At 45.3% G+C, this 13,290-nt stretch overlaps 1 protein-coding gene across 6 annotated transcripts in view; it reads left to right on the forward strand.

Annotated features, from left to right (window-relative positions):
• The window catches only part of RECQL5 (RecQ like helicase 5), a 39,894-nt gene extending 26,954 nt beyond the window's left edge, over positions 1-12,940 (forward strand). For 2 of the 6 annotated variants that reach the window (XM_054221372.1, XM_054221373.1), the window contains exons 9-20: positions 3,291-3,518; positions 5,030-5,129; positions 5,629-5,665; positions 6,450-6,508; positions 6,656-6,732; positions 7,207-7,300; positions 7,778-7,918; positions 8,386-9,059; positions 9,280-9,361; positions 10,262-10,513; positions 11,034-11,106; positions 11,204-12,938. In XM_054221372.1, the coding sequence (XP_054077347.1) occupies positions 3,291-3,518; positions 5,030-5,129; positions 5,629-5,665; positions 6,450-6,508; positions 6,656-6,732; positions 7,207-7,300; positions 7,778-7,918; positions 8,386-9,059; positions 9,280-9,361; positions 10,262-10,513; positions 11,034-11,106; positions 11,204-11,325 (1,939 nt within the window). In that variant the 3' untranslated portion in view covers positions 11,326-12,938. Of the gene's footprint in view, positions 1-3,290; positions 3,519-5,029; positions 5,130-5,628; positions 5,666-6,449; positions 6,509-6,655; positions 6,733-7,160; positions 7,301-7,777; positions 7,919-8,385; positions 9,060-9,279; positions 9,362-10,261; positions 10,649-11,033; positions 11,107-11,203 lie in introns of those variants that run through there. The other 4 variants (XR_008469380.1, XM_054221374.1, XR_008469381.1 and 1 more) reach the window with 4 other exon arrangements.
• The last annotated feature ends 350 nt before the right edge of the window (positions 12,941-13,290 follow it).

The raw sequence follows: 13,290 nt of genomic DNA on the forward strand, positions 1-13,290 counted from the left end.
GGTGCAGCCCGGTCTGCCACTGACAGGGGAGCTGGGCTGGTGCTGGGGTGGTGAATTTGTTCCATGCCCTTGGCCAAGGAATTTGCTCTCTTGATGCTGTGGGTTTTGCTTCTTGTATACTGGGGACAGCTGGCACCCAGTGTTCTTGTCTGAGGGTTGTTGAAGGTCAGCTGATACTACAAAGGATACAGTCCTTCAGACAGGTGCAAAATTATCATTCCTCATCAACCTCCTAATTTGTTCTTCTCTTCGATAAAGCTCATTAAATGGCTTTTGTTCAGCAACTGGCCTCTACGTAGATAATTTGTCCTCATGATTTTTGTCTTTTTAATGCTTTAATTTCTTGCCTTTATTCCCAGACTTGCTGGGGTTTTTTTGGTGAGCTCTTCTGATGTGGCTGGGTACCCTTCCTTGGCTCATATGACGGAATGCTTTTTTCTGGTATATTTTGGGAGAGGCAGAGCTTCTCTTGGGATATGTGACTTTCCTTCGTTGACAGTTCATCTTTTTCTATTAATTGCACGAATAGGGCTTCTGTTTTACCTGGTGTACAGAAGGAAGGAGTAGCAAAAGGAGGCATGGTGTGGTCAGTTTAGCAGTTTCCTGAAATTTATTGCCACAGATAAAAACATCTTAATAAACACGATTGTTATTTGCTCTTCATCCTGTCCCATGATGTAAAACTAAGGTGGTATGTCTCAAATTAAATAAGGATTTTGTTTAGACATTTTAAAGACCAGTGGTCAGCTTATACATACTCCTGTTGACGGGTGGGGGAGGAAAATAATACAGTTGCATATTTAAAAGATGAAATAATTTTTGTACATGTATAATAATACGAACTACCATTAACTTATGTAAATCAGCTCTCCATCTCATGGGCATTAGTCAGGTGCTCATGTGACGTGGGAAGTTTTCCCACCACATGTGAATGCATAACCAACTATGGTTCAGGACCTCTTGTGTTCAGTGAAGCATTAATCCAATGGTTCCCCCCAGCGTCCCTATCGGTAACTCTGGTTTTGGCCTTTTGACTCTAATTATAGGACTGCAATGTTGGTTCTGCAACTGGATTTCCGTTCCGACCCAATTCACGAGCACCGCTGGCTAAAGTGGGGCTGCGGCCCCAATTTGGGTAATTCTGTAGGAAGATCCAGGCAGTTACTGGAGGCTGGACGGAAAGGGCTGGGCCTTACAAGCCTGGTGGGTTAGAATCTAGAACCTCTCTAAATTCCAGTGACTTCAGAGCTGATCTCTGCTTCCAGCAAAGCCCTCCCTTGGGGCAGCTCTCTTGTTTGCATTGAGAGAGGTGTGTGTGGATGTCCCTCCCCAGCATAAGCCTGGTGAGTAGGCTGTAGAAGTGGGGAGAGGGCTTGACCATTACTGTATGCCTCGGTTAACTCTAATACAGATCAGTGTGTGTGAGAGAAAGAGACGTGGACTAATGAGAATGCCTGCCTGTTTTCTTTTGGGGGAAACAAAAAGCTGACTTGCAGCTCGCTGACATTTCTATAGTCACGTTGCACTGGCAGGACAGGCAGCACCAGTAGTTCTTTTGGAAAGGCAGGACAAGGGGATCGAATGTGTTTTCCCTATCCCGGTCCCCCCACCCTTCCCCACCATGTGAAAGGAGCTCTTTGAGTGCAAGATGAGCGTGAGTCAATGCGGCTCTGCAGGGGGATATAAAGCCAGCTTTGTAGTAACCCTCTCTGGGCTTTCAGTGCCCTAGACTGTGCAACGTCACCCTGTTGCAGCCCTCCTTACCTGTGCAGCGCCAGGTCCTTCACGCTTCAGCACACACATCTCATTGCTCTGGCGGCAGTAGTCTGTAACCTGCTGCTTTGCTGCTTCACTCGCTCTCCTCCTTGGTGAATTATCCTCCCAGGCCGTGGGAACGAGCGAGGCAGCTGCTGCTGCAGACCCTTGCAGGGTTTGTTCGTGATGCGTTGGTAGACATGCAGTTATGTTCCCCCCAGACACACACACAAGTTAAGAAGCAAACTGCATTTGTTAGATCTCTGGCAAGTTCAGACATACCTTAAAGGATTTATAATAAGAATAAATGAAGCGCTCACTCTCTTACTTTTCCCCTCTGTGACCCGTTTTTTGCAGATGAAGTTGGTAAGCCAACTAGGGCACTCCTTGGTAGAGAAGAAAAATCTCTGCTTTTGTTCTTTCTTGCAGTAAAATAATTATCTCTAAAATAACTCTTGTTGCTGCGTGGCTGCAGAATTTGATCTCCAAATACCCTATGAACTGTTTCTGTGTATCTAGTATCAGCATTTTGATTAAGAGACAAGCAGCCACCTCTGCTGTGAAACCCAAGTTTTAAAAAGCTCCTCTAAATTCTGCCTGCTTTCTTAGAAAAATAAAAAAGGAAAAAAAAGTAACCCCCTGATGATTCTTTATCTAGTGAAATCAGTATCTTCACTGGCTTAAGTTAGGAAGTGTTCTAGAAGAGAAATTGCTTCCTGCCTGTGTCGCTAATGAACTCTGTCACCAAACTCTTTTTTACATACCCAAAAGCACTGAAGTCTGCCAGAAATCTTCTGAAGATTCCTGGAAGAAGCTAATCATCTTCACATGGCTAGTTTGCTAAGGCTGGTAGAACTGGTTGTGCAATACTGTATGACCAAATGGACTGGTTTTCATGGATGTAGGATACTACCCGAACTTTGGCTGCTGATCTGAAGCATGTGTTAGCAGATCAAGACCCAGGCTGTATTATCTGAATAGTGCTCTCTTGTGACCTCAGTCTGGACTCTATTTCTGTGACTTAATTTACATTCCTGTTTTTTCAAGGGTAGATTTCTTCACCTTCAAACCACAAACAATAACATTAGAAGCCCTCCAATGTGAAATATAGAGACATACTCTGAGCTCTGAGGTGTAGGGATCAACAGGACCTCTTTACGTATTTATCCTTGAGCCATTCTGATTGGACATGGAACATGTTTGGCCAACGATGCAGAATTAATACCCGCATATTTCATCCACTGTGCCTTTTGGAGATCTCAGAGATCTGAAAGCATTTAGCAAGAGATTGACACCACTGTTTGTTTTACATGAGGGGAAGTGGAGGCAGAGACACTTTAAGCAGAGTGCCAGAAACAGAACCCCAGTTCTGCTCCAGGGCGTGATCCCTGCGATTCCTGCTAGAATAGGCATTGTCTGGAAAAAAAAAAAAAGAAGACTCAAGTCTTTCTTTATCAAAAGACACCTTGTATTTGGAGGGTGGTGCTCTTGCCAATAAAAATAATTACTGGATTGTTTTCTCTTCTGTTTCCTAGATGTCGCCATGCTGCCATAGCGAAGTACTTCGGCGATGTCACCCCACCTTGTAACAAGTGCTGTGATTACTGCAAGAACCCAGGGGCAGTGAAAAGACAACTGGAGTCACTGGAGCGCTGCAGCAACAGCTGGAGCAAAACCTGCATTGGGCCCACAGGTTCCTCCTGGGATAGCTATGATCCAGAGCTCTATGAAGGCGGGAGGAGAGGTTGCAGAGGTTTTAGCAGGTCTGTGCTTGGTAGCTCTAACTCAGCTCATAGAAGCTCTCAGAGAGAAGAGAGCATCTCCCAGCTGCAGGCCCAGCCACTCCTATTTTCAGCGCATGTTTCTGTGTGGTGGTATTTTCCTGTAACTTCCTGGCAGCAGGAGCTGGAATTTAATTTTCCACACACTTTGGCAGCCTTGATCACATTCATGTCCCAGAGAGCCAAAAGCTGTTTTGACTGACCTAAGAATTGCCCTGCAGAATGTAATTGGTTCAAGAAACTAGCCTGAAATTTTTTGAAAGCAGTAAGTGGGCTCAGCCCGTTCACTGTCACAAGGATCAAAAATGTTTAAATTGAGACCAACCTGACGGCAAAGTATGACACGATCCAGAGTTCATTCCTGACTTAGTATGGCTGTCTGTGGGCCAGCAGGCTGGGGGGACAACTGACAGGACTTAGTCTATCACAGAGGATGTAATGGAGTGCCAGTGTCAGCTGCTTCTGCAGATTGCTAAATTTTAGTGTTTCCCTATCAGGCTCACAGCAAAATGAAGATGTGTGGTGGGAAACATAATTAATTCTGTAAAAGGCTTGGCAGTGTGGAGATGACAACTTCTCTTATTCCTTGTTCTCTGGCTGAGTTGCAGCGATAGTGCAGCGCTGCCAGGATGCGAGTTTTGCTGCCTGCGCTGCCCTTGCAGCTTTGCCAGGATGCGCAGCGCTGTCGACTGGCCTAGGCCTCTGCTTCAGCTTAAACAGCTTCAGACTGGTAGCTTTGTTCTTCAGGCAAGTCCAGCTGAGTGGAAGGGAACTGGTGTCCTTGTGACCTAAGCCCGTGTTTGATCTCAGGACTGGAGAAGACACGGCCAGCGCTGTTGTACAGCACGCTGTTCACCATTTGATTTATTGAGCCTCTCCATGACTTGGTTGTAGCTTTGCCTTGGAAGTTGTAATAGTCAACAGCCTTAAAGCTTTGATTTGTGATACCTGTACGTTTGGGCTGTGACAGCTGTGGAAGGCAGTAAACTCTTGGGCTACATCTGGCAAGAATCAGCTGCTGCATTTCAGTGTATTAATGATGAGGATTTCATTTAATACAACAGTCTCTGAACAACTGAGGCTGAGGAATGGATGCTTTGCCCTTTCTGCCATCTCTGCTCCAAGGGCAGTAATGACTGACAGATGGGGTACATGACACAAGGCAGTGACGACTCAGCGCTGTGGGAGAAGCTGGCAGAGCTTCGGAAATAGTGTCCTTCATTCTCAGAGCACTAGTCATGTGCTGCTAGTTCATGCTGCTGCTTACTAGTTCAAGGGATTTGTTAATCCCATGATTATTTTTTGGAGGACATTCACTACTGTCCAAATTGAGCAATGGCAGTGAAACTGAAAGCTAAGACTTGTTCAGAAAGGATGTGAAATACATCATCTTCTGTAAATACTGGGGTGACCTCGGCTCTCCAAAGCCTGTGCCCCAGTTAATGCTGCAGCTACAGAAATGTTTGTTCTTGTTGTTTTCCTGCCTTATCCAGCTATGATGAAGAAAGCAGTGGGAATGGGGATGAAGCCAGTGAGGAGAGTCGGAAACGGGAGTGGAACAACTTCTACAAAAAGCAGATGAGTCTGCGCAAAGTGAGTTGGTATCCCTTTTTAAGAGATTCAGATCATTTGCTGTGAGCTTGTCTTACAGAGATAAAGGCCTCCCGGCACTAATGAAAGGAAATTATTGCATCTTGTTATTGCTTGTTCTGTTTTTTACATTTTGTACCTCTGCTTTCTATGTTCTCCATATTCTGTGTCAGTCCCATAATATAAAGGAACGCAGCGTATTCATGTACTAATTTCTCTGCAGTGCTAATCAAGAGGATCCTGTTGTCTTTAGTACATCTGATATTAGTAAAAACAGATTTTCCCATTCAGCTTCTCTTGCATATTCCTGTAGCAAGGGTGAACTTTTGGCTTTGATTCTTATCCTTTGTCTCCTTTCCCCCATTTTGGTCCCTTTTCAGTACCTTTGTAACTTCAGCGTTAGTTTTCCCTGGAGCAGGGGTATAAAATATGTCTTGTGCTTCTAGACCTGCATGTGTGTTGCAGGAATGGAAATGTTTGACTTATCTTTGTTTTCTTTCAGGGCAAAGAACCAGAAAAGGAAGATTTTGTTCCTCCAAGTAAATATCTTTTTTGATTTATAGTGGGATTTCTTTGGGAGAAGGAAATCCTGTATTTTGCAGCTGCGTGTAATTTATATAGCATCAACACTGGAGGTATCAATCCCTAGGCACAGAGAGGTTAGGCTTTTGGCTGTGAAAGCTTGGCTGGAGGAGATGGATCAGAGCTTAGCTTTGGTTGAGGTGAAGATATGGAATGCATCTTTTTGAACAACTTTTCCAAATAAGCAAGAGAGAAGGAAAATTCTGTCTAACCTGGCTATGTAGGCTATTTCTGCAGTGGTTATGCAGCATTATTCAATTGGTCTATAACAAAACTGCTGAAAAACTTCACTGTTTGTAACTGCGCTACTTGGGGTCCTGTCTAGCAACACAGTTCTTACATTATTGTAAAAGAATATGTGGTGGTTCCTGTTACTCTGTTCAGCCTCTTTAATGTTGGTTGGTATTGTGGGGAGCAGAAAAGGGTTGCGTTTCTTAAGAGCTGGGATTCCTTGAAAAAGGGTTTCCTGAGATGGGGAGGTTTTGGAAAGCTGTTAGTCACAAACTAGCAAAGTTGATGTTCTCACGCAGAGAGAAAAATCTCACTTTGGCTTCTGCCGATTCTTTTGGAGTTTGTAGCTTCTCCAGGTAAAAAGGGTGACTGTGTGCTCCTTGGGGTGACTATGCAGGGAGGAGCATGCCAAGCAGTGCTGGACTGGCACCCTCCCAGTGCCAGTTGAGATGTTCTCCATCAGCCCCAGCCCTGCTATGATGCCTTTTCCAAATGTCTCTTTTGTGGTAGGTGCAGACTGCCCCTTGAAGGATGCCTTCAGCAGGAGAATCTCAAAGCTCACAGTGAAGGTAAGAAAGGCCGGTTAGCATTTAGTCTTGTTGACTTGCAAAGAACAACAAAGATTCTGCCTGCCCTGTTCTTACTCCTTCAGGGATGGAAGCCTGAGGGGCAGTAGGACCTCTGTAGAGCATGTCTGAGTATCCCATGTTTCCTAGGGACGGGAACACTGCTTGAAGATGCTGGAAGAAGCTTTGAGCACCAATCAAAAGGTTCCAGCAGCAGGAGAAAAAGGGTACGAGATGAGAGAAAAGGAGTAGCATATTGAGTCCCTTAACACAGGGCCCACTCTTCCCTGAGCAACATTGCCACTCTCAGGGAATGCCTTGGTCCAAGGATGTGGTTTCACTTAACAGCATCCTTCTTGTAGTGATGTTCAGGATCAGGTATGAGGATTCCTGTGTCCGATTCTGCTAAATCAGAGTGATCCCAGGAGTCGCAATTATTCTCTGTCCCACAAGATGGGGATAGTGTACTTCTTAAACTGAGCAAGGGGACAAGAGGGTTTGGATTTAAGACTGTTTTCACCACCCTTTCCATTCTCCAGCAATTCACCGCTGCATCCGTTAGGACTTAATTGGAAGTTATCACTTATTCTTGCACCAGAGGAAGTGAATTTTCTACTTTCTGGGAGATGTTTTAGCATTAGTGTTCCCTTTGCAGATATAGAAGTGTGTCTTGCCAGAAATCACCCCAGCCTGTGTTACAGGTCAGACCCTCATGCCTGTGCTGTGGAGCTGGAGTATGAAGCTTTCCGAACTAGTAAAATGGCTAACTCATACAAGGCAACTGTGCTAAAGAAGGTAGGGCCATACATCTGCTGTTATTCCCTTGAATGTGCTGTGGCCTCAGCTCGAGGGGAAATAGGGTAGAGTTTGTGTGGGAAAGATGAAGGAGAAGCTCTGCTTTGCCCTGGATGCCTTCCAAATCTTTCTTCTTGGTTTCGTTTCCAGGAGGGCCCGGGCCCAGAGTCACGTTAGTTTCACATCTTTGTTGCCTTTACAGGCTTTGAAAACCTACATACCAGTGCAAGCTTATCCAAATATCCTCCAGGTCTAGCAATAAAGGGAATGGGAAGTTCCTCAGACTGTCGCTGACAATAGAGAAGCCTTGGTTTAGGTTAGCTGGTTGCAATAAATCTCTTGGAAGGTGTTTCTGTTCTTGAGATAGGTGTCTATCCATAGATACATATGTTTTGCCACTATGGCTTTTAGTGTGTACAGAGGCAGGAATGCATAAAGATTTCTGACCATTAGAGGATATTTCTGTTCTCTTTTCAGGTAGCGGAAATCAACAAAGCCTCAAAACAAGGAGAGCTGTTCTCAGTGTTTGGGTCCGGAACTGGTGGCAACAGCAGCTTTGAAACAAAATCTGCGTCTCCAGCAGAAGAGGACTTCCTCCCTGCATCCCAGGTTTACTCGGTGAGTGAGTACAGATGGGATAGACAAGGAGGGAATGGAGTGCTTTGTCTATCTGCTGTTTAATAATTTTATTTTAGGTCCTTTGTGTGGCCATAGCTGTGTATTTCTATAGGAATTGCTTTCCCTGTCTGTCCTTTGGTTTTGGAGTGACGTCAACTAGTCCTGCTGGTTCCTGTTAGTGAATATAATCTATGTGCAGGCCATATATCTAATAAGTTTTTCTCCTCTTGCTCTGACCAAGGATGCTGTCTGTTTCCTTACTGCAGGCCTGTGACTTTAACCTAATCCATTTCCTTGATGTCTCAGTTGATGATTATGATGATGAGTAAGTTTTAGAGCTTTCCCCAGCTTACGGCTGTACACGGTGGTGTATTGTATACAGAAACTTAGCTTCTTTCAGGGTTCTGCACACAGGGCTTCCTTAATGCTCTCACATCCAAAATTTCTTCTTCTTCCTTTCACCCTAGTTCAAACCCAAGCGTGTGGGAGCAGGATTTCCAAAGAAATCCAGCTTGTTCCAGACAGCTTCAGAACTGCTGAAGGTTCAGGAGAAGAGCGATGCAAAGCCTGTCAAAAAAGAAGTAGATTGTCCAAACAAGCAAGACAACAGCAACTGCAGTCTGAAAATGGACACTAGAAACCCTGTTCTCCAGAAAAAAAAAAGAGCAACTAAAGTGATGTGTGAGAGTACTGGGGTAGAAGTACCCCTTCCCGAAAAGAAAGGACAGCAACCCAGTCCAGACACAAAAGCAGCCCTTTGGGATAGCCCTACTAAGAAGTCCAAACCTAGCAAGAAGCAGCAAATGCTCGCAGAAGCAGCTAAAAAAGAATCACAGGATATTTCCAAATTCTTCTCCCTCCCCAAAGGTGGGTCTAAAGCTAAAAGCTGCAGCTCAGCAAAGGAAGACGGCTGTTCTGCAAACACACTACCTCAGGTTTCTTCTAAAAGCATGTGTCAAGAGAAACCAATACCTCAGGAAAACAAAGATGTCTCTGGAGAAGATGTGACTGCACAGTCCCAGGCAGAGAATGAAGAGCTGGGAGACACAGAAGTAATATTGACTGAGAGAGAGGAGGGTTTTAAGGCCCAGCAGGCTGCTAAATCTGAACTCCTTCAGGAAGAAATTGATGTAAAATCCAGGTAAAAGCTCTGCCTCTCTGCTCCCTCTGTTGCCCTGTTAATGAGCTGCAGAGCCCCACCAGTTTCCTTGTCCTGGAAATTGGGAATCTGTATTAGATTTCTTAGGCTGGTGAGGAAGACTCTTGCTTTACCATGGCAAGTCTTGTGGCCACTGACAGTGTATGTAGTAATATCTTCACTGTCGAATGATTAAAATTGGCTTTCTCTCCACTCTTCCCAGTATTGTTGCTGAAAATGTCGCAGAAACTGAGCTAACTGTTGTTGGGGAAGGTGACTCTGGGAAGCGACCAGGATCAGATGAGGTAAGACTTTAACAGATACTAACTTCCTCTATTTGTTCTGCTCATCGTGTGCCAAGTTTCTCTCTGGGAATGATGCTCCTGGTCTGAACTTCACCTGTTAGTGCTATTTCTGTGGGGAGGGCCCAGCTGCAATCGCAGCAGAGGAGAACTGTAGTTGTGTTGGATTCCTGGTGTCCCGCTGCTGCCCTCTGGGCCACTGCCAGCGACTCAGAGTGCTGTAGAAAGCTTCCCCTCTGCTCTGCTTTGTTTCCTCTTCTCTGCAACACATGCGACTATACCCTTTGCTGATGACTTGCCTGGAATGAGTCTCTCCACCCCCTCTAGATCTGTAACTAACTATAATTAGCAAGCTGCTTTCTCAAGTCAAGGGAACAACTACAGGCCAATGACACAGAGGACCATGCAGAAGTAAACTATGCTTTCAGCCTTCCTTGCCATTCAGTCGCTGGTTCTGCATTTGCCATCTGAGACTGCCTGGTAACTCTCTCTACTGAACAGTGCAGTCTTCTCCTTGCTCTTTCAAATTGAGCTGGAATGTGACACTCCTGAAGTGGTTGATTCTTCTTAAGAGGTGTATTCTGAGCAGACATCCTGAGAAATCTTTTCCTGTCATGTTTTCCTGTATAGGATAGGGTCTAGTAATTATCTGCTCTAATAAGAGCATCGGGTAATTCTAAATGTAGTGGTCTTAAAGGGTTTTTCTCAAAGTCCCTTTGCGTGGGAAACAGCGTATTATGTCTGCGCAGCAAAATGGGTACATAGACTCCTACATGGTATTCACTATAGGGAGAGCCTGCAGGATGCTGCAAGGATACATGTTCTCAGAAAGTAGTGCTGTTTTGAAGTGTAATGCTGCCACAGGAGTTGGTGGGTTTGATTTTCCTTCTGTCCTGTCTCCAGGATATGGAAAGTCCTGCAACAAAGCGGCTACGGACAGTGGCAAAATCTTCTATTCTGTCCCAGCCAGAAAGCAAAAGTGTTTGTCCAACAAAGAAGAAGGTGACTTTTGATCCAAACTTATCACAGTGTGATGAAGAAGGAACCAGCAAGACTGTACAGCCAGTGACCAAAGGCATGTCCCTCAAAGAAACAGCAGACATCGTTGTCAAACATTTGACCCCATTCTACAAGGGTGGCAAATTTGCTTCCAAGGTAGGGCACAGCTCAAGACTCCCTAACAGAAGGAGACTGCATCTAGGGAGGAAGGATCACTGCATCTAGTGATCTGGGGCTCTAAGAAGGGGAAGACAATCTGGATACCACATTTCATTTCCAAGTCACATCTTGGTATGTGCTGTTTTAGTGACCAGGTGCACCTCTCCCCAGAAGGGGTTTGTGATTTAGAGTGGTATCATCTTGGTTCCACACTTGTTTGTGATTGTTGATGTTTTCACACTAAACTCTGGCATGCTTTTAAGAACTCCCACCTGTGGAGTGGCAACAGATCAGGTTCAGTACTGGTGTAGTTTACTTGACACTGCAAGGCAGGATGTGTGTGCATGTGCTTCTCCAGCACTGCAGGGTAGTTGCAGGTTTGCAACACTCCTGTAATCTACATTTATGAGTGGTCTGTGCTAGAGTCAGCCCATGCTGAGGGCGAGAAAAACGTGGAAACAGTCTGGTGAGGTAACCGATGTCTGCTTTCTGCTCTTAATCTTCCCTAATTCTGCAGGATCTGTTTAAAGGCTTTGCTCGGCACCTGTCTCACTTACTGGCTGAAGAGCAGAACCCTGCCCGCAAGACTGGTGAGTTGGTACCTGAGAAGAGCACCAAGAATCTTGAATTCTTTTGATGCTAAATGGTCTTTAGAGGGGGCAGATGTCTTAAGTATTCATCTCAAAGGTGGTGCTTCCTCTCTTACAGTGAAGGAGGAAGCACAGAGACTCATCAAGGAGTTTTTCAAAACAAGAGTCAGGTGTGAGAGTGAGACAGACTGGCAGGAGCTGCAGAGCTCAGAGAGCTGATCCTTGCATCATGTCAGCTGTCTTCCTTCCTCCAGCTGTGGGACCAGCGGATCTTGAAGAACTCAGCCATGGAGGGTTTCATGAAACTGCAGAAGTGAGCTTAATTTTTTCCCACTGCATTTTTGCTCACTTCTGTCCTTAGCGACACGCACTTCCAGGAACTGGTTTCTGTGAACTTACGGAGGAGTTTCTCCAATAACCAGGGCGCTGAAGCCCTCTAGTACCTCTTGCCAAGAGGTGTGAAATCTGCATTGGCTCTGTATGTTTGGGGCTGCTGCCTCAGCTGTTCTGCAGTGTCTCCAGTCTCTGCTCCCTGCAGCAGTCTGTGAAGGGCTCAGACTTTCCAACTGGGACTCTGCTTTGGGATGGCATCTTGCTTCCTAGACGGCTCCTCCCCTAGTTCCTCCCCGCTGCCTGCCCCCCCCCACCTTAGTTCTTATTTCAGTGGTACCGATAGAAGCCTTATGCTACAAGTTCACATGCTTTGCTCAGGGCTGCCAATGATGAACTTGATGGCTGAGTTCCTGGATGGAATGTTTTTCCTTGAAGGGCAGGAGGGGAGCATTTTGTTTTTACCACGCAGGCAATGTCTACTTTCTGAAGGTGGAGAAACTCTGATTCTTTTTCTTTTAATCTTAACTTTTTTTTAACTTTGTCTAGTTCTGCCTGCCCTTTAACTTAAGCAGTGATGCTCTTTCAGTATTAACCTCTCCAAGAGTGGCACCAAGGTTGCCAACACTTTTCCAGCATTTGCTTGTAACCCCTAAAGCCATATTTGCTCCCTGTGCCTCACCCACAGCCTGCAATACAGAGGGTAATGCTGCTGTTGCAACTGGTTAAGGTACTGCTGTGGCCCTCAAATTGACACTGTGGTGCCTCTGCTGCTATATTTATATAAGACCTGAACCTTAGGGTATCAGTGGGCTTGAAATAACCTGATTCCCTGGTACAAGTCCTTTTTGCTGAGTTTTTGTTGGGTTCTGCCTTTGTTCCATGCCTATAGAGGCGGGTGGCCTCAGGCACTAGTGCTGCTAGAGGAATCTGCAGCCTGAGAGGCCATCAAACAGGCTTTTGGGATGACTGTACTCAACAGATGTATTTTTTTTAAATGTACTGAAGGGTATGTGCGGAAATGACAATAAAAACAATGTTATAGCTGCTGTGGACTCTTCCTGAAAGCTCACTCTTACCCATTAACCTGGTCTAAGATACATTAATACTCCATCATTGTGAACATAGACATAAAAGCTCATTTCTTATCTGAACAGACAGCTACTAAACGCAAGCCCGGGATGGGATGGAAGGGAAGCACGAGCCAGCAGACACCTCCACGCCCTTATAGCTGCAGGACTTCTCCATCTAGAACCAGAAGGAGAACCTGGAAATATTTAACTCAAAAGTCACTTTCATCTTCAGCTTGCTCTGCTCACTGGAGGACAAAGGGCTTTATAGGAAGCCTTTTACACAATAGAATTATTTTTCAGCTGTTGCCTGCTGGCTTCTATTTTACCTTCCTATTAAAAATCCCGTTTCGTCAGCCACTTAAGTGAGGTTACTATCTTTTCAGAGTTCAATGCTTACAAAGTTCAGCTGCTGCCTGGGTGAACTTCTCGGAAACATTTTCTTTATCTTGTAAATCAGGGGGCTCCAGAAAGGGCTAGTTAAGGCATGGGGTTGTGTGACAAACTGCTTTATCACAACGTGGGGCACTTCTGACTGTATGAGTTGTGCTTCTACGTAAGGCAGCAAAAGCTCAGAGAAACAGAAGGGGAATAAGGATAAGTTAATCTTCAGATATCTTCTCTCTTCCTTTCTTTCATGTTGCTGTGGTGCTTTACTAGCCATGCAGTAGCACTGCTGAAGGGAGAGGGTGGAACATGCTTCAGCTAAGACCTCACCAGCCCCAGTGAGCAGCACTTCAAGGGAAGATGCTGCAGTTACTGCTGGCATCAGCTCACCAGCAAG

This window comes from Rissa tridactyla, chromosome 15, assembly GCF_028500815.1.
Source record: "Rissa tridactyla isolate bRisTri1 chromosome 15, bRisTri1.patW.cur.20221130, whole genome shotgun sequence".
In the NCBI taxonomy this organism is placed as follows: domain Eukaryota; kingdom Metazoa; phylum Chordata; class Aves; order Charadriiformes; family Laridae; genus Rissa; species Rissa tridactyla.